The 27,127-nt window shown below is 38.6% G+C and overlaps 1 protein-coding gene across 1 annotated transcript in view; it reads left to right on the top strand.

Moving 5' to 3' along the window:
• MYO3B (myosin IIIB) overlaps positions 1-24,561 on the top strand; it is a 199,090-nt gene extending 174,529 nt beyond the window's left edge. Inside the window, 5 exon segments of the mRNA XM_026061451.1 lie at positions 8,784-8,823; positions 20,170-20,174; positions 22,612-22,718; positions 23,093-23,139; positions 24,426-24,561. Of these exon segments, the coding sequence (XP_025917236.1) occupies positions 8,784-8,823; positions 20,170-20,174; positions 22,612-22,718; positions 23,093-23,139; positions 24,426-24,561 (335 nt within the window).
• Positions 24,562-27,127: the final 2,566 nt, after the last annotated feature.

Raw genomic sequence — 27,127 nt, 5'->3', positions numbered from 1 at the left:
ACTAGAAGCTGTAGTGCAGTGCCAGCCTAACGCTCCATGCAGGCCAATTAGCCTGACAAAACATATGAGTTGCCTTTAGTGTATCATGATCTCTAAGACTGTAGACCTTAGGTTCTCCCGAGTCTTTGTCATAAATATTAAAAGGTAGTGTATACTATTAGCAGAGGAGGAGCGAGCTTGCAGTGAAAAGTTACCTTTGAAAGATGAGAAAAATAAAGAACTTAAAACAAGTTTTGCTAGTATTGCAGGATCTTGAAAGTGAGAGAGTAAGCTGTATGATTTACTGGAGCAGACTAAAGGAAGACTTGAGAATATCAGAAGGAATTATTTTCCCTCATAGGTGCCTGGAAGGGCACATATACACCAAAACTGCCTTGAGACACAGTGAAGCCTGCCAGAGCAGAGAGGAAAGTCTAAAATGTTGTTCCTTGCTCACAGTCTTGCGAACTACTCAAACTCTAATTCTTCATGTAGGTCTGTGGTTCCTATCTCTTTCTGTGGTAACTACAGCAAGCAGTCACCACCAAAAAGCAAGTCTTGTACTCTGCACATTGAGAAAATGGACTCTGATCTGTGGCAAGCAGTGTACTGTCTTCCCAGTTAAGGTGGTGGTGCAATTCTACAAGCAGTAGAATAATCTGAAGACTGAATAAGCCTCCAGTGTTGCTGTTGTGTTCCTGTCTGACAGATCAGAGTGGTCAGGACAGGGTTGTTTTGTTAGTGCATCAACAAACCACCATTCTTCTGCAACCTTCCATCCATTGTTTATAGTGCTACTCCATTCTAGGGCAGATGGTGCAGTGATACATCAAACCAGTACCAGTCTTTCCACACATACATGGTACAAAGTTATCCAGGAACTGCCCTTTTAATGCAAGAGGAAATTTGATGTAAGGAAAGGCAGTCACTTGAAAAAGAATGTGAATGAGATTTCTGTAAAACCTTCCCAGCTGCATGTAAAGACAATTTAGCTGATCAGCCAGATGATGAGTGGGGATAGAGACCCATCTACTTCTTGTCCTCTTCCAGGAAATACTAGGTAAATGCAGTAACTGCATACTGTGCCCCTTCTTTACAGTCAGTGTAAGGATGATTTCACACAAGGACCACCCCCAGTCCATCTAGAAGATGATGAGCTTTGTCCTGGGTGAGTTGATGCTTTTTTTCCAATCATCCTTTTAAATATCTGTCTAGAGTACATTGGCTCTGTGCTTTTTGTTGGGAAAGGCCTCCCTGGGATAGAAGGATGTGGTTACACTCACCAAAGTTGTTCCATGGACTGCTGAGTAGCTGCAGGGCCTTGTATTCCAGGCATGTTTGTTTCCATTCCCTTTCCTGCAGAACAGCCCAGGTAGTGTTTGATAATTCTATGTATTTTGTAAAAGACCCTTTAAATATTAAAAAGAATTTCATTTTCCAGCTGGAAAATTAAAACGTAGAAGCATTTCATCAAATCCTTCATCCAGTCTTGAAGCAATTTTGAAATGTTAACTGAAAAAATCTATCTGCCTTGGAGCATTTTTACATCAAACATTCCATGAAAATATTTTCCTCAAACTCTTAAGTACTTCCAAATATTAAACAAGAAGAGACATGACTTTTCCAAGTGTTGGTGATGGTCTAAAGCAGCTAATGTCAAGTTCAGATTTTTTTAAAAAAGCAAAAAAGCGGTGCAAACATTACACTGTGGGGAGACTGTCAGGCATAACTCTTATATCATCAGCTTAGGCTGACACACTGCTGATGGTGATTCACGTTCTGACAGAGGTGTCATAGGCACCAAACAAACAGAGATAGTCTCTGTCCCTAAATATGTTGACCTTCGGAGACAAGATGCAAAGAGACAAAGGTGAATAACCAACAGGGGAAATATACAGGAGTTACCACACCTTCCCTTGCCATACTGTTTGCTCCACAGCCACATCTTGATTTAGCTTTTGAAATGGTTTCTAATAGCCATGGAAGAGCCTTCATTGCCCTTGTCAGAACTGGGGAAGGGCAGAGTGGTGACTGATTGTATTTATTTGGAAGAGGGGTAATCATCTTCCCCCTCAAGATAGGAGGATTTCACAAAAGGGAGGTCTTTTCATTCTTGTGGTGTAGGGTGTATGGTACCTGTATAGATATGTTTAGGATGTAGTGTTGACTCTGTCTCAGTTACTAGGACTCAGTTTGGGTTAGCATTAAGGTTAGCTTAGTGCCTTATTGTGATTCTGGACACAAATGCTTTCTTTGCATCCTTTGTCTTTTGTAGTTTTTGTCTGGATAACTCTTGTCCCTGTTCTCCAGGTGAAGAAGCTCATGCAAGTACTTCTTAATCTTTCTTATGGGCTTGAAAGATGTCTGCTGCTTTTAGTAGGGGAATCAGAGATCTGAAGCCCCTATCTCCATCATATCTGTCTCAAAGTTTATGGCAGTTGCACAAATGACTGTCTTCCAGGAAAAAAAAAAGCTTTCTAATGGGCTTCTCCTGCCCAAAGTTGAACCCAAATGAGTAGAGCTGGATTGAGTAGATGCCCATCCTAGACTTATGCACTACGATTGTGGCTTTCCTTAGAGTTACAGTTTCCAGCTTAGATGTGAGATGAGGTGTCTTTTTTCTGTCAGTCTCCCAACACCTCCTCCTCCATCTGAAGAGACATCTCTTTGTAGCAGAAATTCCTTCTGGAAGCCTGGGTTGGGCAGCACCTCAAGTTTAGAGGTCTGCATGCTAGGCTCCAGTATTTGCTGTAGATCATCTTCCTTAGGTCCGCACCTGGGAGCTGAGTCAGTTGGGTGGCTAAGGTGGCGAAGCAGAATCTGAGAATCAACTCAGATAATACCCAGAAACAAAAACTCATTCATTGAGCTACCAGATTTGGGACAAAGGGTATTCTACCTTTATTCCCATTTCATAGCAGGATTTCTGCTGAATGAACTTTTTAGGGAGTTGATTATCTTATTCCATGTCTGCTACATTACTGTATCTTTCTCTGATACCAGTCATGAACATACCTTTTGAATCCCCTTCCTGTTGGTGGAATTCAGCTAAGCTAAAAATCTGGACATCATCTCACAGACCATTTTTCAATGAGGGTGTCAATTACTGCAGTTTTACTCTCTCCAATAGTCACAGGCAATGTGAGTATTGGAGGGAGTAACTCACCAGCAAATCTGGATAAAACACAAAATTATCATTATTACTTTATTCTGAGTTATATTTCATCCAGTTCAACTTTCTGACCTAGTTCAAACCAAAGGAGAAGAATCAGTAGCAGACAGCATGAACTGCTGAATTGGCTGAATGTGTAAAGATGGTCTTAGTAGGCTGTAGAGATACCTATTTACAAAATGCAAAGGCACCTCTTCCTAACAGACAGGCTGGTGAGGGCATGGTATAACACAAATCAAAAAACATGAACACGAGTTCAAATATATAACTTCCTAGTAATGTATAATTTCAAAACTATTCATATACAAAGAAATTAGACCAATGAATACAGCTAATTACTGGCTCCTGAAACAGACTAGACACGGTGACAAGCAAATTCAAAGCTAACAGCTTAACTGACCTGTAAAATGACCACTGAGCTGCACTTTAATGACAAGGGAGAGCTGCAAATAGTAGTGTGTGTCTTCTTTGGAGTGCCTGAAATTTGAAGCATCCTGTCAATAAGGATTGTGAGAATAAAGATTATGATAGAAGCTTCCCTTTCTTGTGTGAACAGATTTGTAGTGGAATGTTAGCTTCATAAGGGTTAGTGCTGAAAACTGCTGGTGAGTGTCTTAACTGTAGGTGGCAACAGCACAAGGCAGCCTGGCTTTCCGGAGCTCTGGCAAAGTCAACAGGACTGTGGCTATTTTGGTATCTCCAACAATTTGTTAACCTAGGGAGTCGTCCACTTTGCCTATGCCATGAGCTGATCCTATAAGCAATGCAGCCATCCAAAAGGTGGCAAGATTACAATAATAATAATACATCACAGTTGAGTTTAGAGCATTTAGAGATGAGACACTGTCATTGCTGGATGGATATTTGGCCACCTGTGCTCAGCACACTTATAAAATCTGCACTGTAGGAGTATAAAAGCTGCTGCTAGATTTTACAGGCCATTTCCTCTCCCAGTCCCGCATCCAGGAATTGATGAACTCCACAAGAGCAGGAATTATGAGAGTGGAAAACATGTATCTCACAAACCTAAGGACTGTAAAGGCATCACGTGAAAGTGCTGTAGAACATGACTGTCCCGGAGCCCTGGGTATGCTTTATGGGCACCACCGTGCAGCTTTCTATGTGCAAAACCTTCAAAGCAGCTCCAGCTATTCTGTTGTCATACCATGGTTTAGAAAGCCAAGCACGTGCCCTCTGCACCAGGGAACACTTTGCAGTGAAAACATTCCTCCTGACAGACTGGACCAAGGAGATGTGAGGATGTGCCTATGGATCAGCAGTTATAAATACCTGCAAAAGGATAGAAAGAATCTACCAGTGCTGCTCCAGTCAAGGGATAAATGGCAGCTGCAGAGAAGCTGCTTTACAGCCCTGTGGCCTGTCTGTATATGGACAGCAGATTTTATTCTCTCCTTCAGTTCTCACAGGCAAAGTCAAGCTACTTGGAATTTGCTCAGGAAAAGGGTGAATTTTACCCTGAAGGAATTAGGAAGCAGTATAGATTCAACATATGGGACCATATGTCAATGTATTGTTTCCAAAAGTTTCTTTTTGAGCTTTTTTCCTCCATTGCGGACGGCTTATTTCACCACGCATTGTCTAGAGAAGAAGGGAGTTTCATATTCCCATTTCTTTCATTAAGCCACTATTAAAGCTATATCAGTTTCGTAATACTTTGTCAACATTATTTCATCCTTTGTTTCAAACATGCACGCCATAAGTGTGGTTTGAGGCAAGTGCTTTGAATATGTTGTTCAGGCACTGTCAAAGTCAATGGTAGGAATGAGAATACAAGCAGAGATGGTCCTAATCCATCCCTAAACCAAAATACTCTGCTTAGTTATAAGGCTATTCACAATCAAACCAAGCATTTTGCTGAGCCATAATAGAAAGAAGCCAGCAGTGATGTTTGGATGTGAGTCTAAGTAAACTAAAATTAGGAATAAGTGAATTCTGTCCTCTCTTTTCTATTCAGATCAATATCCTCATGTAAGGTAAATAGAGCTGCTCTGTATCTCCTTCTTCTGCTGTGATTTTCTACTCCAACCCTGGAGAAGTGCACTGGTGTCCAGTGACATCTGTTCTAAATCACACTTTGGAAAAAATGTAAATACAAAAAAACTTGAGGTCAGGCCCAGATGGAGCACTGGGCTAGCTCCCAAGGCCCCCCTCCCTCTGGGATTGTTTGATGTGGGGGGGCTTTCTACAATCAGAGCCATCAGTGAGGGTGGCAAAAAACACCCTTGAGTTTGGGCTCTCCGCGGATTTGTTAAGAGGCGTTGTAAGTATTAAAGTCTTTGCTGAGTTCCCTGTCTGCAGAACCTGTGGTTGGGTCATGCTGGCCTTCTCTTTTCCTCATGGCTCCTCTGAAAGCAGGGTGTGATGGACTGAGCAGTACAGAGGCTTCATGCTGCCCGAAAGAGAGTGGAGATGAGTCCCCCATGACCTTTAGAGATGGGGTAGATGGCTCCAACCCCAGCCACTCTCATGCTCATCAGGCTTTTTATAATTTATTTTTCTTTGTGTCTAATTTCAACAGTGTCAGAGTGTCCGTCTGCTCCAAGCACGGGCCTGTGTGGTTCCCGGACCTTTTCTATATCTGAATCTGCCAGATTTGACTCAATCAAAATTTCTTCGCACAATGATACATTCATGTAGGACTGTTTGAAGGCTAAAACAACATTGCAGGAACAGGTGCTAAAGGCCACATTTGTAAAGGAGTTGAAGTGCCTGAAAGAATCTACTGATGCGTTCAACAGTTGGCTTCAGCAGGCCTTAGGTTCACAGATACATTAGAAAATCCCCCTAGATAGATAGATAGATCTTTAGTTTCTACAGACTTGGTAAAGCTGGTCCTTTGTTTTCACACACTCTAGAGCCTAAGATCTTTTGGCACTGTTCTGAGCACTATTGTTTCTCTAAGACCAATAACCATGAAACGAAGCTCTCTTGGAAAAGCAATCGGAAGCAGAGACATTTTAAGTAGAAACCAGTTTTAAAATGTGGAGTTGGCATACATTTTACATTTTTATCAAGTGTGTATTTACCAATTAGTCAGCAGCCTGAGCCAGTGGATTTAATGATCTTCATGTGATTATGCATAGCTTTTATTAATTGTGCCAATAGGGATAAACACTGGATACAAATAGATGCAGATGTGTCACTTCTTTCTCCTTTAAATAATACTATTTTTTGTCATTAAACTGCTTTATTTTTAACCACTCTACATGTCAGGAAGTGATATTTTCTTACCTTCCATAGTACTGTCCTTCTGAAGGTAAGGCTCAACATTTTCACCTACCCATTTTTCCACTGGCCTTGGCTATGCCCAAGGCAGATATAGAAGTTAGGAGAAGAAAGTATTTCTCCTTCTCCCCTTTCTCCTGTCGATAGAATGTACATTAACTAGTAAGTAGGCCACAGAAACAGAGAGCATGTGATTGACTTGAGATCGTGGTAATTTGAGCAGGCAAAGGAAAAGGGGCCAGCACCTGGCTTTCAGTCTCTGTTTCAATGAATATTTAACAACTTTATGCAAAGTGGGACACTTTCACAAATCAGGCTGAGAAACCTATCTAAGAATATTTTCTAGTCCAGCAGTTAACTCTCCTGAGAAGCATGATGTTTGAGTTCAGGTCCCTCTACCAAATCAGTTAAAGGAGGTGTTTGAAGCTACATCTTTCACAATCGAAGAACATGGCCTAATCACTGAGTTTTTGGATATCAGCGGTGGCAGCACTACCTCCTCTGTTTTGGGAAAGGAGTCCCCTTGTGACAAAATCAAAATGTTTTATTTCTGAGATGCCAGAATGAATTGTTTCAACATCTCTGAAGTTTTTTTCATGTTATTTCAGCTGAAACTATTAGCTAATATGACCTGAATTCACAAAAAAAGTTTCTGTTGCCCTAAAATTCCACTATTAGTGAAGAAATAATTTACTAAAAAAAAACCCCATCTAGCTTCTAACTCAGCTGCAGATATGGTTGTTGAGCCTTGAGGCTTTCTGAAGAAGGCCTGTCAGTGCCTGTGCGTTGTCATTCTCATTGGCATGCTTCTCTTCCACATGGATGAAGTCTAACTGGAAATCCCTCCCCTTTAGAAATAAGGAGGGGTGCGATTTGAGTACCCGGAGCTGAAAGCAGACTTGAATTTTAACAATGTGACATGCTAATGGCTAAGAAGTAGAAACACCTTTCAGGTATCTTTAATCACTTTCATCCATTAAACTTCATGTGGACTTTATGCAACTAAGCACTAGGCTATTTTTAAAGATAAATGCCCTTATGCACATTGGCAAGGCTAGTGAGATCATTTTATTGACTTTGAACTCTACTTTAACAGTGTCTCGTGTTCAGATGCCAGTAGTCTAGAAGAGACTTCCTGATACATCAAAAAAAGCTGAGACACTTCATTGTGATGTCATTGACTGTTTTTTTTCATTTAGTGCCAAAATTGTCACTTTAGTGACAAAATCACAGTTTTCTGATGAATACTAAATTGAACTTTCATAGTCCTAGACTTTACTGGATTTTAGAAATACTGCTGGATGCCAACCTGGTTACAGTTGGCAGCAGCAGAGCATTTCTTATCCACAGGTTGCCATGAGCTATACACAGTGGGTAAGAATTATTAAGCTGTCTGGAAGGTGAGAACCAGTGTCACTTGCTACCCATTCTGTGATGTAATGAAAGCTGAACATGTCATGCTGAGTTAATGTACAGGTCTCTGTTTAAATATTAGTAACTACAAAAATACCTGAAGTTCTTTAAAAGGATAAGAAAAGTCCATTTGAAGGCAGAATTACTAGTTTTGTTCCTTTGGTTCTTATGTGAAGTACAAGCTTTTGCCTCCTCTTCAGTGATGTGATACAAGAGAGGACACCAGACATTTACTTCTGACTATTTTCATCATCCACAAATCAAATCAGAAAAGGTAATCAGGTGTGCTCTCTCCGCTCCTTGGTCCCCTTGGCTCCTTGGCTTCTCTCCTACCATGATGTTTCATTACAGGGATGAAATCTGATGGGCTCAGCTTCCTTTCTGTGGGCTCAGATTCATAACTGGTGCTGGGGCCTCGTGTCTTTCTTGAATAATGGCACAAAGTTACTACTGTTTCTTGTGTTAGAGGGCCAATAAATCACACAGCTCTTCCTAATATGATTGACTGTCTCTCTCCATATGTGCCTTGAGCTCCAATGAAATAAGTAATGATAGTGTTTAAAATATCATCATTAAACATCTGAATTTAACACTTCAGCAGAAGTGATTGGGAAATTAATTCCTCTCAAGGCTAATGTTGCAAGTTCTCTGTACATTCAAACTGATATCATAGTCCTGGCTCTCTGTAGTCATGAGGGAAAGAGAAAGAAGGACGGGTGTGATGAGGCCATTAGGTCTTTGCTGGCGCTGTCTGGGGTTACAGACATCTTTTCATCACAGGACACACAGTAGCTGTACAGCCTGACTGCTTGTGTCCTACCCTGCAAGGCTCTATTTCAAAACAGTTGCTAGGGTCATCTTTCTCTCTCTCTAAAAAATAAATATGCAAAATACATAAAGCTAAGACTTCACATTCCCAAACAACTATCTAAGGAAGGTGTCAATGTTTTGTATCTCTGCATAAACTTTCCAGATCAAGTACTATAGCAGAGACACACACAGAATGCAAAAAAGTTTGTGCAGTTAATCTCTAATATATATTTCGGTAATAAAATTAAATAATTGTGATTCATTCTATGTAAAGTAATGTTGCTTTTTTTATATCATGGTTTCTTCTGAACAAAGTGATGTCAACATAATGATGAAAGAAGAGTAATTTGTTTCAAACAAGTATGGGTAATTTGTTGATAGAAATAAAAAGGATATATCTTTAAATAATATGTTTTATTTTAAAAAATATTGGTCCAGTCCTACAAGCCCACACATGGTCCATCATTATGCAGTAGCATAACACATTGACTTCACACAGATTGCTGGCATGTGTAAGTTTTTGCAGTAAAAACTGAAATTCTTGTTTTGCAGTATGTGGTGTGGTAGACAGTTTTTTTCTAGAAAATTGCATTTTCAGAGAAAAAAAAATCTTCGGCACCTCAAATTTTTGTGGCTGCTTTTTGAAGTTCCAAATAATGCAAAATCACGTAATCAAAAATGAAATGCATGATGAGAGGGAGATAATTGCCTGCCACTCTACCTTGTGAAAGCAAACAATGAACTGTAACATAAGGTCCACAAGTCATATTTCTTTGCTTTTTGCTGTATTATAATTTAAATATTTTTTCCAAAATGATCATTTTATGGGCCTCTTTGAAGTGACTTGTTTTGTACTTTACTTGAAAACATAAATTTTGCCTATTATTTTCAGTTTACCTCTGTCCACCCACAAGCCTCATGTTCACTTAATTTAGATGATGCTGAGCAACTGCATGTGTAATTGATACTTTTCATGAAAGCAAAAATTAATCATGAGCTTATTTTATTGAAGAACCTAACATCAGAATTTTTCATCAAAGATTAGCCCAAGTACTCCTACATGTTAATGTGTGGTTGCAGAAAGTGAATGGCTCTCAGTTATCTCTGAATTAAAACTGCTTCATGAGTTAGTTCAAGTTTTGTGTGGGTAGAAAGGGTGTTGGAGTTTTTTAGATTCATTATATTTTCTGCAAATGAAGAGAAATGCTTATTTCTCTCTGCCCCTAACCTTTTACTTTTTAGGGCCTTTTAGTAATTGAAATAATTAAGACAGTCCTCTCCAAATTGAGGAGTTTAAAATTCTGTTATACATTTCCATTTTAATCATATTTTTCTAAACCTCATTAATATCAATGTGTTTTTTTCCCATGTGTTCATATGCTTAGTGTTGTGGCTGCCTTCAGAAACTAATTCTAGTAGTGAAGTTATGCATCAATGTTAGCATTTTCAAGATACCAGCCTTACTGCTGAGGACAGGATATTGTCATTATTATTATGGCATTATTTCAGTAGCAGGCTTTGATGAATCTGTTCACAGTGGTAAAGCTGATTGATTGTTAGTTTTTTTCTCCACAGGAAAGTTAGTATAGAATAAGTTGTGATATAAATTTATGATACAGCTGCTCAGCTCATGCCAGTGCTTTGCAAAAGTGCTCAAGCTAGATATGAATCAGACCTTGGAGGCAGTATAGCTCGATGAGTGCAGTGCTGTGGCTAAGCTAATTAGTCCTACTGAAAAGCAGAGTGGGTTATGGAAGAGAATTATATTAATATGGCATACTGCCCTGGTAGCCAAGACACCTAAATCAGAACTGGCTTAGTTATCTTTGCATGACATTGCATGGCAACAGGTACACTTGCAAAGCACTAGTTTATTCATGCTGTAACTCTGTGTGGTCCTTTATAGCTAATTGACACAGGGAATTAGTGCACAGTAACTAATAGAGTGTTAATTCAGAACTTTGCTTGCTCTGCAGTACCCACAGACCCAAGTATAGAATTATGGACACAAACAGAATTTGATGTGGTCGTATCACAAGCTAGTTCTGTAGGGGTATATTATTCTATTACCAACTGAGAATACAGTCCAGAGTTGTAAGAGAGGGTCTGAAAAAAATCACAGACCCATAGAAGTTAAGAGGTGGAAAACCTGCCCAAGTCAATTCCCCAGACAATTTCCTAAATCTCTTGGTCTGTGTTTTCTGGAGTGGCAGGAAATTTTGTGTACCTACACTGAGACACCAAGAAGGAACCTGATTTTCCAGAAAGGGTGAGCCATAACCTTATAAAAATTAGGCCCTCCTTGTGCATCAGTTTGAACCCTAAAATTGCCACTCACTTTGGTAAAGGAGGTTTCACTAAGCTCTGAGGAATAAAATGTCATCAAAGTCACTGGAATTAGTCACCTATTTATGAGAAGACTATGAACTCCAACTAATTAGGTAGCTTTTAACAATTTAAAATAAGTGACGTGCAAGTACAAAGGCCACATTCAGAGTGGAATACAGTACAGTGAGCTGACATGCTAAGCCAAGCTGTGCCCTGTCAAGAAATTGAATTTCAGAGACAAAGTACTGTCACATTAGCAAGTCACTGTAGTATCAGAAAGTCAACTCACTTTATTTTTACATGCACACATATGAGTATATATGTCCCTCTGCCCCTGTGAAATGAAGTTCTTTGCCTAGCTTTTCTTTAAATGCTTTTGGGAAGCACTGGATGAAGTGTACAGATATTGTATGTCCTTTGCTCTCCCCAAATACCTACTGCAGATGGTAGGAGTAGGTATCATGAAATACATGGCCTAAAATTGCTTTATTAGGTTTGAGCATCCCAGTGTTGAAATTCTGTCCAGAGCTCCCTCAATTTTCTTTAAATATCTCTTCTACATTTTCTAAACACACTTTCCTACCACTGGAAGCTCCCATCTACCTTTACATCTTAACAGGATGAAAGTGAATGATCTAACCTCACTGCTCCCAAGTCTTGAAAGAATGACCTCTTGTTTTTATACATGTCCAGCATTCTATCCTGTGATTCATAGCATAAGTTACTAATAAATGGTTTCTGATTTAGAATCGGAAAGAGAAGATCTAGGTGCTCTTTCACAGGACACATCCATCTTTAAAGTCCAGTCCTACCTATTTTTCTAACTCTGTGTCATTGGCTGAATAGTTTGCTTATGCTTCTTCAATTTCTCTTTCAAAATATTCCCTGGGAACTTACTGGCCTGAGTTTGATTTATAGTCAGTTGTGAACCATCACTAATTGTAGGTCTAATGTTAGGAGTCTCAGAGGCAATTAACACCCCCTTAAAGGAATGGATCACTAGCACTTAACATGCATAGGTCAGCAGCATTAGTCTCCTTTATCTGGTCAAGATACCGTATTTCCAACATTTAAAATGTCAGACCAAATCACTGTAGCAACTTTGGGAAGCACATACTTAACTAGTGGCATTTTTGCTGCTTTCAGTCAAGCTTTCTTGAATATTTGCTTTAAAACTTACTGTTGCCAGCTACCTTGAATTCAGGAAAAAAAACCTTCTTTCTTAATGAAGAAATCTACTGAGAATTTTATCTTGGGCTTCTACCATTTATTCTTTGAAATATATGCTGAATCTGCTACACTCAAATTTGAGATGCTAGTTGTATCAATATGGACCCATGGTTTCAAGCCTTTAGATATGCAAATTACAATTCTGTAACGAACAAAACCTTAGAGACCATGCTGTTGTAGTTCCACAGAGCCTTTATTTCGCCTCATCATTATGCTAAATTAATACAAATTTCCAGTGTGTCCAGAATTCAAAGTCAATCAAGTGGCTTAATCTCTGAGGATATGGGATAAAAATGCTATTATTACAGTTTGGAAGAAGGTGAGGGATTACCTTTGAAAAAATCCAGGCGATATGCTAGGACAGCAACTCTGAAACACATGCACATTATAAGCCACGTCTTAGAACTGAGTGTGAACTTACAGAGTGCCTCCATCCTACTTTGGATTGTGCAGACCAAATCCCTCCATTTGTATGATGCATTTTTGGCAACTCAGGAGTTGGCTCAGTAGAGAAGCAGTATTAGAAAGGTATTTGTGATTTGTTACTAGTCTCTAATGCAGTGAATGTTTTGACTTTTTATTTTTAAAAGTTAATCGCAGTGTTTACTTTTTCTGTTTGTTTCATCTTTTTCCCCATATGCTTTGCTTTTTTAGCTAGAATCCACAAGATGAGCCAGTGCCAGTTTTCTGAGATGTGTTAGCACATGATGTGCAGCTCTTGAGAAATCCACAGTCTGCAGTTTAAAAACTTCTGCTTTAGCAGGTCCAAATATATTCTAAATAATATCTCTGAAATTGATGATACTGTCATGATATTTAGGGTTCATATTTTAAATTTACCAAAGCAATTTAATCAATCAGATTGTTTGACTAAATAATCAATCTAACTCTTCTTTGAAGGAATAGTCATCTTATTGCACAGAAATGAGTCATTCCATTGTTGATGTTTTATTTGTGAGGAATTTCTTTCATATCTTTGTTTCTGAGCAATTTTTAAAATTTCCCATACCTCTAACATGAGATGTGATTTTACTTTGGAAGAGGGGGAAGGACAGTATAGTCACTTGAGATCCTTTCTGATCATATTCTCTTCCCTTAGCTAAACAAATAAACTGCCCCAGCAACCCAAGTCCTAACTATGACATAATGCTATTGGGCTGAGCTTGCATCATGGTGAGCCACTGGATGCACAAGGCCTCTGTAGGTGTCCCAGTGTTTCTGACTCAAAACTAATACCTCAGACTAATACCTACACAAAAGGGAAAATGGGGCCTGTCCATAAAAATGAAGAATTCCTGGCTTATTTATATATTCCTCTTTGCAAGGGATTTCCACTTCTGCCTTCCAGAAGCTCAGGCTGATCTGGTGCAGCACACACAAAAGGCATGCACTGTGCAATCGTTCTGCCGTGAGTAGTCAAAGGTAGCCTTGAAATCATCTTTACATTCAAAGCTCTGACATGGACCTTGTAAGGAGTTACCTTATCCTCAGGTTCAGATGTCTGTCTCTTGGGATTTAGACTGCTTGAATTTGTTTTCAATGGATTTCTTTCCTAGTCATTTGAATGTGTGTAACCTCACATAAAACAGAAAAAAACATTTCCAGTCCAATCAAAGTCTGTCTAGCCAAACTTCCTCTCTGTGACAACAACCAAGAGGAAAAGCCTGGAGTATAGTACAGAAGTAGGACAAGCAAGCAGAGATATTTGCCCAGAACACTCTCCAGCCTAGCATAGTTTGTGGCTCAGGGATTTTCTGATCCAGAAGTGATCTCTTTGTATTTATTTGCTGTCAGTGGGTTTTTCCTCTGTGCATTTCTCCAGTCACTCATATTGATTATACAGCATTGTTCAAACAGCAAAGAAGACATCACTTACCTCACGTGATAATGTAAGAAAGATAGCTATTTCTTATTATCCAGCAATTACCTTTTCAACAGTGGCTGCCCAGTTTGAGAACGGGACCACATCTGGTTGGAGGGCTGTGGGGTCAGGCAGGTCTCCTAGAACCTGAAAATAGGCTGTGAGATGGAGTAATTCCAGCATACCTGAAATGGCCTGTTTTTCATCAATAACCATCTCCTCTGAAAAGGTCTCAAGAATTAACAAAAAAGCAGCATCCACAACAGCCTTGGGCCAAATGTAAGAATGGGAAGAAAAATAATCATCAGTTAAGTTTTCTTAATTGTCCAAAAATGCAATGTCCAAATGTCCAAAATTTTCTGCTGTCCAGGGTAGTTTGACATGAAATTATTCTTAAAGTTGTAACTTTGTAAACTTCTTTGGCTTTGACCAGTTAGTTGACTAGTTACCACACCTCTGAAATACCCTATAAATGTTATTACATGTGGGGCACGTGAGGGGGTGGTGTATATTCAATATGTGTAGGAAGACGTGTTCAGAACTGTACTTGTAGGAGCATGCTGTTTGCTGACAGGTTTGAATCTTACCAGTGTTAGTCACTGACAGTTTAGTTTTTTGGTATGCTTTGTTTAATCTCTGCTTTTTCCCTCTATAGTTAAATCATTGACAATAGAAACTGAAAAAACTGACAAATACTGAAAGATCAGAATTGTGTTGGAAGGGAAAAAAATAACAAAAACCAGGATTCTAACTATTTATGGATCTTGTTTCCCAACAAAGTGTATCTAAAAGCCATTGTCTCAGGGTTCAGAGACAACTAAATGATTGATTTCACATAAAATATTTGTTGTTCTAATTACAGTATCATCTGGGTCTTTGGCAACAAACAGATGCAAAAACAGCCTTTACATACCATCTTGAAAAACTTATGATTTACTTAGTGTGCTTTATAATCTAAAGCACATGGCTTTGCATAGAACTGCAGTATCCAAAGTGAAGCCATAAGTAACGAATCACTGAGTGGAAGAAAATGCATTGCTTCTGTTATGAGTTCTTTCAGTGTGTGTATTCAAATGGTTCTGTTTAGGGTTATAAACAAAAGGCCGTGCTCACAGCTTTAGCAGTGTGTTACAGATTCTGGGATGCACGTGACATCAAAGAGGCTACACTAATTTCCCTAGCAGTCTATGGCTCTTGGCACTAAGAACACACTCCATCTGAATAAACAGAACTCTAGTTCACCACAATTGTGTGGAGGATCTGAGGTGATCACAAAGCTTGATTTTGTTTCATTTTAAATCTTTCCATTATAGGACTTTTTACCCCCCAAAATGCTATGCATTTTCAGTGAAACCAGTAACAACATTTGGAGCTACAGACTTAGACTGCAAAGCACTTGACACTGAAAACAATGAAATCTAACTTATTTTTCTTACCTACTGAATCCCAGTAAAAGCTTTGAGTGTGTGGGAATTGCAGGATTTGTTTAAGATTAATCACTCTTTCTAAGCATTATTTTTTTTCCAAAATTAATTAGGTTCTTTTCCTTTAGAAACATTTTTGTGGAGCTCCAATAAGACATTTTGTGAAAGTAAGCAAGGGCTGAGGCCTTCTAACTCCTCAAAGAACATCTCATTTATTGTTCTTTCCATGCTTGCATGTCACTAGCATCATGAGGAGCACTAGGCCCTGTGTCTTCCTGGACACTCTTCTGCAGAGAAAGGGAGTGAAGGAATTTAGTGGCCAGAATGGTTCCCAGTCATATTTCATATCAACAGAGTGGATGACCTTAATGAAGGTTTGCAGAGCTCTGAAGTTACTGCTATGTAAGCATGAAGTATCCTGGAGAGAATTACGATTGTTAATGCTATTAAATATGTCAGTTTGCCTCCAGGCTTCTGATGTCACTAGATTAATCAAATCCTTGATGCCAGAACTTAGTTAGGTTCTACTTCTGCACCGTTAGTGGTGATTTATTCCCTTTTCTTCCATTTTTAGTTTCTCAGTATCTTACTTGATTATTTCATTTTTCTTCTCTTTTTTTCTTTTCCATTTCCTCTTCCTGTAGTTTGCTCTTTCCCCTCCCGTTAACCTCAAAAGGAAAAAGAAAAGGATACTAGAGACATGCCTGATTGCTTAAGTCACCAATTAGCCTTGCTTTTTGCTCTTTGCTGCCCCACATTGTTGTCTTTTGGTGTGGTTTTGCCCATATTGAGATTAAAATCTTTTGGAGCTAGTGTCTTTATTTTCCCCCAGCCTGCTGCATGCCTGCAGAACTACCATAATATAGCTAATATTTACAGTGTACAGTATAGATCTAGTAACTTTCATTACTCCCAAATGAAGCTACCAGATTACTCTATGGTACTTGCTCTGTGAAGTTTATTACAGCTGTTACCCTATCCTTGTTTCTGATGCATTTATAGCTGGTAACATTTAACAGGCAGTGATATGGGCCTGGTATCTCTTAATGTGTGCTTGTACTACAGTTATAGTGACCACAGCTTAGTACAGAGATGTGCAAGATAGTTCTGCGTTCACTGGCTTGGCTATCGCAGTCCAGCAGGCGCAGCAGGAGTGCAGCAGGGTCTAACTGCCTGACTGCTCACTCTGCTTCTCAGGCAAGCTTTTCATTTTACTCCCATTTTGCATTTATGGTGTGATGTAAATGTGTGCAAACAGTGGAGAATCATGGGAACGAGAGAGGAAGGAAAACATGTTTGTATGAACACTCATGGTCTGACAGCAGTATCTGCCCTTTGTAAATCTCTCTTTTTAAAATAAAGTTGCAGTAATTAAAATCGTAAAGCCTGATTCATTAACAGCTTTTTTTACCACATCATAAATGAAGTTCGGTCACTCCCATTTAACACTGATATGAGTGGGATCAGAATCACTAGCTCCTTGAGTCGTCTGTTTAAATAGACTTGTACTGCACAGAAGAAAATATAACTGTTCCTTGAAGTCAACATGCTGCACATAATTATCCATTTAGCATCCAGTCCAGGAGGAGGATGTATATTATCATTGTCTGTGGGGTCATTTCTGCATTTGCCCAAGACTTCAAGAGGAAAAGTGAAGTTAACTTGCTGCCTTGAAAAATGATTCAAAACTGGAAAAGCTTGAAAACATCAGAATACATATAAATTATCAAAGGAGAACAAAGACAAGTTTTTCCACAAAAGTCTTCTCCCCAGGCTATAACAATGCTTTACATAGGCATGATCAATATATCCAGGCTTGAGAACCAAAGTCTTTTGGAATAAATTAGACTGGCAGGAAAAGAAACAAACAAAGAACAAATTAACATGATTTTAAACATTGCTTAAATTTTCATGAATGTAGACCTTGAGATGTTATGATGAGATCCCATGAGTCTGTGGTAATATTTGCTTATAATTAAGGGCTGCACTTTCATGTTTCATCTGATATTATAGATTGGAAATCAGCCACATACTTACTATTTTTCTTGGTTGTACCAATAAATCTACTTTAATTGCTTACTCCGTTAATAATAAATATGATCCCCTAAATGTCCCCATTACCTTTCCTTTGCCAGGCTGCCCCTTCTCCTCATACTATAGATCTCCCAAAGTCTGGGTAATTAGACAAGGAGTATCCTTTCTTGTGATACCATGTTTACGCTCACCTGTAACAGGAAAGAGACAAGATTAATCCCTTCCCAACCTGCTTTGTGTAAGTGGCTTCAGAAAGAAAATGAGAGTACCCAGCTCCACCCTTTGATATGTGTTGTAGCAGAAGGGAGTCCCTCCAAGAAGGGAGTCAATAACGCGGCCTATCTCGTGGTGCTGCCATGCTGGCAAAGGTGCCCTCTGTGCGTTCCTGCTGAGAGTAAGATGTCATCCAGCGCCTAGTGCCACCTCTGCGCTGCACCAGGCTTAAATCAAACCAACTCAATCAATGTCAGCTACAAGTTACAAATGCAGTTGTAGCTGCCTCATCACCATTTTCTCTACAAAAGTCCCTGTGTAGAAAGAATTTGCAAAGTTTGGCAAAGTTATCAGCATCAAGGGGTTTCTGAAGCAAGGGCTTAATCATGAACAGTTTATGAATATCTCAGCTTCATTTCAGAGAGCAAAATCTGATGATTCTCTGTCCCTCTCAAGAGTGTTCCCAATGCCTGTCCACCAGTTGTTAATAGCATGATGAGCAGGGCAAACTGGACATCTAACATGAGATCGTCACTGAGTGTCACAGTGAAGTCATCCCCTTCATGGGAAATCATTAGAAATACACATTCTTGCAGGTACTATTTTGAAAGTATTGATCTGGGCCCAACTCCTAGATGTAGGAGTCCTTGTGCAAGTGGTAAAGAGTTTTTAAAGTCTTTCATTAAACCTTATTGTTCAGAAGCTTGTGGAGTTCTGAAAGAGCCCTTTGCAGTTTATTGAAAGGATGGATTTTTAACCAGAAAAATCATCTAGATAAGATATGGCATATGAAATGGGCTAATCGTCTCCAAGCCAAGAGATGTCATAGAAAGTGTCAGCTTGATGGACGTGATGGCTAATCCAAGAAAAATATTTCTATCAGCCATAATAAAGCAAAGAAGAGATGCATGGATATTCAAAGGTGAAAGTGTATCCCAGAAATCAAAAGATCAATACAAAAGTCTTCTGCATATTGAGATTCTTGGTAAAAATCACACTAGAGAAATGAATTCATATTAAGCCACAATTGACCTACTCATATTTTGAATAAAAAGTCTTTGACTTTTGCTTGAGTCAAAACAGACCTTTCCTAAGAGCTTCAAATCTTGATTTGAGTTCCAATCATATTGCTAAATAATTTTTTCTTCTGACTGATTACTTTCATTATGTGCCATATTTCTGGTCTGAATTTTTCTTCCACTTCTAGCCATTAGACACTTCAGACCTTTGTTTTCTAAGGTGAAGAGCCACCCACCATCAGAAAACTTCCTTCTCTACAGCGACTTAGAATTGCTTTACGTTATCTCTTACCTTTCTTTTGAATAAATTAAATAGATCAGTGTTCCTTAATTTCTCACTGTATGGCAGGTTTTCCAGTTCTTGAATCATTTTTGTTATCAAAACATTCTGAGAGTGTTTCCAGCACCCTCTTTAAAATAACTTTGCACTGAACAATCACACCATTTTCCTATTTCTGTTGAGTATTTTTCTGCTTTGCACCCAATCTACTTCATATTCAGCAGAACATCCATGATGATTTCCAAGTCTCTCTTTGAGACACTATTTTCCAATTATGTAACTTCCTGTTCTGAAAAATGTAACTCAGAAGTTTGACTTTGCATTTAGCTGAAAACATGCGTATTTTCAATCCAGCTGAGCACTGCAAGGTACTGGTCTACTGGCTTGGGCTCTTATGTACCAGAGGAATAAAAAAGATGACCAGTAGACATAATGGAGGAGTAACTGAAAACCCCATCAGTGTTTGTTTACTTATAAATACTTTATAGTCCATCAGATCTACCCGTTTGCCAGTCTTTAACCCCCTTCATTGTGAGCAGCATCAATGTTGGGTTAGCTTCAGGGAAGCTTCCGTGTCAGCCAGCTCACCCATGTGTGTCAGCACTGCCGTCATCCACTTTGCCTCTCTGGGTTCAAGTGTGGGAAGGAGGAGGATGCTACAACCTCAGTTTACCCTACACTTGCCAGATCAGCTGGTCTCGTGCACTTGGCAGAAAGAATCATGCCTACTCTATGTTATTTCTGCACTGTAGCAAGGAATTTACCAATAAGAAATTGTAACCTAAGGATTTTCTGCTCTTGGTGTTACACGGGAAAAGCTCTTTTCCAGACAAAAGGAAGGCAAATATCTGGCATCAAATATGGTTGCTGAAGGACAGCCTGAAGGAAGTGCACGTGCTTACTCTCCCATCTGGTCTCCAAGTTTGTAGCAAAAGCAGGAGTTTGGATGTACCAGATCACTTGGCACAATTTGGGTGCAATATCAACAATACTCTATTCATGATATTGGTGCTGCTGCTATTGTTACTAAAATGACAAGTGATTTTTTTTCCCCATTGGTGGCCTTAAGTTTGTCATCAAAGCAAAATATTTTAGAACACCATTTAAAACTCCTATTCAACTGCTGAGTGTTGAGCACATGTTAATGCAGTTTTCTCCAGATATGGTAGTTTATGATAAACATTACCAGATTTTGTACTGTTCGTGTAGTATGCTACCAAGCACTAAGACAAATGGGCCCACTGAAAGGGTATTTCCTTTGGAGGACACAAGCTGCAGACTACACATGGAATATGCAGAAGTAATTAAGTGTCAGGATAAAAAGCTAGAGCAAAATGTTAGTGTCTCAGAATTCTAAGAATAAAAGACATTTTAAAATCAAAGAATATCCATATAGATGTTTTGCAAAATAACATGAAGGCCACAACAGCATTTTGGGGGAAAGGAAAAAAGAATACCCCATCATATTATAATACTTTAAATATTTGTGTGCTGTGAATTTATTTTTGGCAAGCTGCAGAGAGGTGTGAGGAAGCATGCAGAACTCTGAAGGCCTGATTCTTTATTCATAGAATAAAATATAGAAAAAAAATGAGAAAAAAATAGAATAAAATTCTTTATTCACTCTTGCTAGAATAAAAAAGAAAATTATTTGAGGGAGTTACTCCACAGTTTCATTGATGTAAAAAGGAACTCACTGGACCTTGAGATTGAAATCATTGCTGGCAAAAATGGCAGACCCTGCTGTCCTGAGACAGAGAACTCTAGGACATATTTGAATAATTTTCAGAGCAAGCATATAGAAAGTAGAAGGTAGTTATGGCAAGTCTTCGGCAAAACTTACAGAGACTTCAGAGGGAACAAAATTTCACCCATATCCTATCGAAATATTACGGACAAAAGTTTCCAAAGACACAGATATTACTTGAGCACCCAATTTCCCCAGACTCTCAAGAAATATTTTCTGAAACAGCTTCTGCCTTGCCTGGTTGTACACTGTACAGGTAAGTAGCAAAGGTTCAGGCTCAGCTGTCACAATCTGTTAAGCAAAAAAAAAGGTTTACTGAACTTGAGAAGTATAAAGAACTGAAACTTGGGAGATCATAAATAGCAAACAATGTGAGCATATGATTTAAAAGTTACTTTGTTTTACTGGAAAAATGTCTCCTTTCTCTATAAAATTATTTTTGAATTTTAGACCCAGTTCCCTGGTGGCCATTTAACCCATCGTCCCTCCCAGGTGCTGTGAGGGAACATGACGGTCGGTGCGAGACAAGCACTCTCCTCCCACACAGGCACTGCCATCCCAAGCTGAGAGGAAACTAGGATCTTTCGAGTTTTGCTGCAGAGGGGGAGGAAAAAACAGTGAGAGAGAGAAAATCTCCCAGGCAGGCAGTCACTTGGCTGAAAAGGCCTAAGTGAAACCACCTCCTCTGCCTCACTCAGTAACTGCAGAAAAGTACAGTAGTTGCAGCCAGTGAACCTGAGTGTATAATAGACCTCCATTGTAATATTACCTCCTCCTTAAGGCCAGATCTTAAAAATGGATTTGTGAGATTAGAGCACTGCTTCCACACAAGCCATGCTGACTTCAGTTTTGAAGTGCTTAAAGGAACTCATGTGCTACCTGAGCTTTGTGCTGCTTCTTTATATCAGAGCAAGCTTCCTGTGCAATATGGGATGCAAATGTAATCAGATGTGTATTTTTTATTCAGTGCTACCAAAAACTCTTTTTGTCATACTGTCATTAAAATAATTTTTATTTTTAACATGAAGATATCACAAAAGTCAAAGACACTGGGGGAATTATTACCCCCACACTGTCATTTAATAATACAGATTTACCCTGAAATTGTCATTTCATTCTGGTAATCTAGAGGATGTACCACAGAAAATACCTAGTAAAATAGAGTACAGCACAGTGTAATGTCTTTTTTCCTTAGTATGAAAAATAGGCAAATGAAAGTAGAAAGGCTGTTAGTTCTTTTCAGAATCCACCCCTTCTAAAATATTTCCTTCATCTTTAAACTCTGCTTTCCAGATGACTTTAAGCTAGTGTTAGTCTACAGCACATCACAAATTCTATTCAGAAGGCATAATTCCAAACTGGTCCAATTACTCTGATTAAACAGAGACCCATGTCAAGAAAGTAGCCTTTTTATATAATAAAAATGATGATAATAGACTAAGTCTCATCAGTCAAAGGGCTTTATTACTGTCTATTCTAGAAAAACGGTTTTGCTGCTCATGGATGATACATCCCTAGCTAGTCACAATATACCTCATTTCTTGCTTAGATAACAGAAGATACTAAGATAAAGAGTGAAAGGAATAAGGAACTACGTGATATAGATATATGGAAGAATAAAAAATATTATAAAAGTAAAAATGAAGTTCTCTTTAAAAACTCTGGTTGGAACCGAATATCAAGAGAGAAAACAAAGATCCCCGAGTTTGTGTGTGCTTACTTTGGATAGGACAGATTTGCTAATAAATCCAGGACCAAACAGGACAGAAGAAAGGACTGTTTACAGACTAAAATACACTAAGACATTCACTGCACCTGGCACAGCTTAAAACTAAATTGTGTTTTCTTTCTGTAGGTTCAGAAAACTGTCTTGAACAGAAGCTGAGAACACCTCGTCGACGATGTCAGCAGCCCAAAATGCTGAATAGCCCTGAGGACAACATGTACTATAACCAGTTAAATGTGAGTTCAAAGTGGCAATAAAGCTGTTTTACTGGCTTTGTTTCCAGTTAATAATTCTGTTATTAATACCTGTTTCAGCCCCTCCAGCCCCACCCCCACGTTCTTCTGCTCTCATCTTGAACATGTGCTTATGCTCTTTATCTGTTGCTTTCATGTCAGGATGTCTGCCTTCACGGTGAATAATTGATGTGGTTTATCAAAGACGAGCAAGATGCATGCTTCATCAGGCTCACTTGAGCCCTTTGATCAAAAAAATTATGCTGTGACTTCTGATATTATCAGCATCTGCTTGCATTCAACACAAAATCACTTTGAATTAAAAATTAACAACTTGCTGCTTTGCTTTGACTGTGTGTTCTTGGCCCTCTCCACAGGGAACTCTAGAATATCAAGGGAGCAAGAGGAAGCCAAGAAAACTTGGGTAAATATCTATCATCTTCTTAGTTCTAAGCAACTGTAAACAGAAGTCCTTTGTGATATTACAGAATATGCAAAACTTTCTAGAGGTTTCTAAAAATAAACAATTAACATATCTCTATGCATTGACATTGGACATTTTCTACAGAAGCAAATATAAAACTTGTGTGTACTGCTGTCTGCAGACACTAGAACTGATTCTAACAAAATATGCTCTCCAGCTCTCTCAAAATACTATTACAAAAACAAAATCAGCCTTCTTTATGTTTTTGCATGTATTTAGCCCTAGTGATAGGTGCCAGATGAAGGGTTTTGAAACTGAGGTCCTCTCACCTAGAACGTGGAAAGAAGCCCTGCAAGCTCTCCAGCACCGCGCTGACGGTGTGCTTCAGTCCTCCTTGGGGAGCACGTTCTAGGAGCTGACAGAGGGGCTGCTCTGCCCCTGCAGGAGTTGCTGCTTCTCCATTTGGCTGAGGATGGCAGTCAGTTCCCATTTTCACATAAGCAGTTATCGCTTGGAAGCAGGTAGAAATCACTGAATGCAGTTCACAAAAGCTGAACTGACTACTATACAGTCACCAAAATATCTCACTGATTGATGGCCTGGGCGAGAGAGAACTGATGGATGCTGGGTCTCACAAAAGCATCTATTCCAATTATATACAAGAATTTTCTATATTACATTCTCTGTTTTTCATTCAACTTCTGAAGATTGAAGTAGTGAATAACAGGTCTTTGGGTCAAGACTCAAGCCCAAAATGACTGTACAAAATTTGATTTATTTGATTCCCCTCCCCTAATAAACAAAAGTTTGTATTTCATTTAGGAAACAAAAACACTAGCATGGGACCGCAGTGCTCACCATGCATCGCAGAAAAATGAAGACCCCTTGATGTCTATAAGGCTTTACCGAAAAACTGACAGTGTGGTCTTTGGCTCATATTCACAGCAACCCATCTATCAAAATCATACCCTAGTTATGGAACATGCATACATTGAGCTACATTGCTCAGATGAAATACCCATTTGATGCAAATATCTGGTCTATCATTCTGTCACCCTAAAAAAGAAAGACTTTATTGCCTTTCACAGATCCTCAGAACCATTCAGAGTATAACAATAAGAAAATAGAAGTAAAGAACATGTATAAAGCTACATCTTTCTAATCAAATCATCACATCTTTTTTTCCTTTCTTATATTAGCACTTTTCATTCACAGAGAAGTTTCTATTTTTTAAGATACTGACAAAATTCATTTTTTAAATTAATAAATGTTTGTTTTCTTTCAAGCCAAATCAAAGTGCTTGACGGAGAGGATGAGTACTACAAATCATTGTTAGCTGTTGAATCTATACCTGAAGATGACAACTCCCTCAATTCCCCATCTCCTTCTCCTTCAAGGGGAGTGTCTTTTGCTCAGAGCTGAACTTCACTTATTCTATCGTCTAATGCTGGTAAGAGTATTTTCATGCTGGTAAGCTCTTCCAATTAACTTTGTGCGTGTGTGTGTTTACATAATGTATTAAAACAGTATTTCCAGATATTAACTTCCTTTCACTAATTTAGGCCTGTTTTTTGCAGATGTAATTTGTCCCATTTAGCTGAATTTCTGTAAGCAATTCCAGTAAAGAGAAGCAGCACTATCTATATGTGTTGATACTGGTCACAGACATCACTTCAGCAGCAAGGTTAGCTCATGCAGTCCCGGCTCCTTGTCCCCACTCCTCCCAGCTGCTGTTCCCACCCTGTGCCATCCCTTCTGTTGTGCTGGCACAACTGTTGGTAGAGCTGTGTGGAAAATAAGATCAAGGAACTGATCTGGATTAAAAGAACTCTGCACTGAAAAGCATCATATGGGGTCACAGTGAAAATGTTTTGTATTTCATTAGACTGGTTTTAAACATTCTCTGTTATAACTTCCTGTGCTTTGTATGGCTTTTAACACTACAAAAATGTAGAGAGTAAAATAATCTCAAATGATGAAAGTGTGACTCAGAATTTACCTCATAAATATTTTTCTTATAAAGTATTAGTTTACCCTGTTTAACTCAAAAAAATGATTTCAAATATAAGAAGCAAAACAGTTTTAGAGATGACATTAGATGTTTTTACAAACTGCTTCATAGAGCCCTTGTGACTGAACCATCATTATGACTGGATATTCTTGTTGTCCATGCAAGTATTTCATTTCTTTCTTAACCTGTATCTCTGCGCTTCAGTGATTCCTACATTTCCACAGCTCTCTTGTATGTAACAGGAAAAAATGTCACCTGCAAATTTTTATATTCACTTTTGATATTTTCCAAATCCTTAATGAAACAATATGTAACTTTCTGTCAAATTCTGAGCTGTTTTGCTGGTAACTTTTTCCATGACAAAAACTGGCTATTTCTTCATACTTTTTGCTTTCTCTTCCTGAGCCACAATTTTTATATGTGACAGTTCTTTGTTTCTTTTCCATACAGAGTCTTGTCAAAAAGTTTTGGAAATCAAATTTTCATATATGCACCACCTTATCAGTTATCTCAAAATGTTTTTTTTTAAGGAACCATACTGATTAAATTTTACCATGTATAATATAGACCTAAGTACTATGCTTGTTTTTGTCTCTCCTCAAGTGGGTTTACCCAGATCTATGCTAACAAATCTTCTTCCTTGTGGACATGCAGTTCACATTTGTTCCTTGAGCTACAGCATTTCTTGCTGTCAGAGTTCACTGGCAGTGTCTTTTTGATCACAAGACAAGGAAATGGCATAGGAGATGAGAGGCAAGAGTAGTCCGAGCATTCCTAAGTCAGAATAGGGTTTTGGAAGTAGAAGAGGGAAGGAAATGGATAGTCAAGCAAAAGCTTTATCTCTCCTAATAAATACAGTAATGAAGGCAGGCAGATGAAGACAAGAGGTGGATTCAGCTGTTGCAAAAAGAACAATCCTTCACTCATTTTCCACCTAATATATGACGAGATCAAAACTAAACACTAAAATCCTGCAAGAGACAAAAGTTTTTCAGTCATTCTCCACCACTACACATGTGAACATGTGCTTTAGAGCCTTGTGAACATGTGCTTTAGAGCCTTTGCAATTTAAGGGCTCCTTAAACAAGGGAGACTTGGTGAATAGCTGCAGATGAGTTAATGATATTAGAAAACACAGTACAAATATGAGTGGTAACTGATACAGATGCATGCATGCAGATCAGTTTCTTTACATTTCATCAAAATGTAACAAGAATGAGTATTCATTATGCTTCATCCATGAAAAATAACATGCAACTTTTCTTTCTTTCTCATAATCCATAAAGTCTGCTAGTCATTTGATATACAATATATCTGACTGGAAAATAACATTATCTTGAAAGGGGTCAGATGACCTTGTGTATTCTTATACGGACATAAATCACAGGGAACTCTAACAATGTGGATGCTTTGTGGTTCCATTCCTCCTTTTTGAAAACTATTTGGGAAAATAAAGTTTTATTGTTAGTGCAGTGCACATCATTATTATGTGTAGTTAGAGTTTATCAGTTTAGTCTGTTAGATGGTAGTGAGGCTTCCAGTCAGGTATTATGTCACCTGTCCAAAAGCCAAAAGAATCAAAATGCAATTTGAGTACCTTACACTGAGTAATACATTACTCTGAGTAGTTTTATTAATTTGATGTAGAAGTAATGTGAAGTGAAAAAACATATAATTCAGTGACGCACTTAAGCCAAAGCCTAAGTCCCACTGAAATCAATGGAATTTCAGCACGTGATTAAGTGCTCTGCTGAATGGGGGCCCAAGTTAACCAGAGCAGCTTCAGAATATTGAATAGTAAAGCACAAGGAAAATGCAAACACTCCTTAGGTATCTTTTTTTCTTCTTCCCAATTGTTAAGTTTGCATTAATCTCAGTCATCCAAATTGGACTTTAAAGAGATTTTGTGTCATATTTTGAGCACCCTTTAATTGTATGGAAAGGGTAAAATACAATGTTCTCCTTGTTACATGCAGC

Source organism: Apteryx rowi, unplaced genomic scaffold (assembly GCF_003343035.1).
Source record: "Apteryx rowi isolate R43461 unplaced genomic scaffold, aptRow1 scaffold_180, whole genome shotgun sequence".
Classification (NCBI taxonomy): Eukaryota; Metazoa; Chordata; class Aves; order Apterygiformes; family Apterygidae; genus Apteryx; species Apteryx rowi.
The sequence above is the reverse complement of the archived record's forward strand: the minus strand, read 5'-3'. Positions and strand labels throughout refer to the sequence as shown.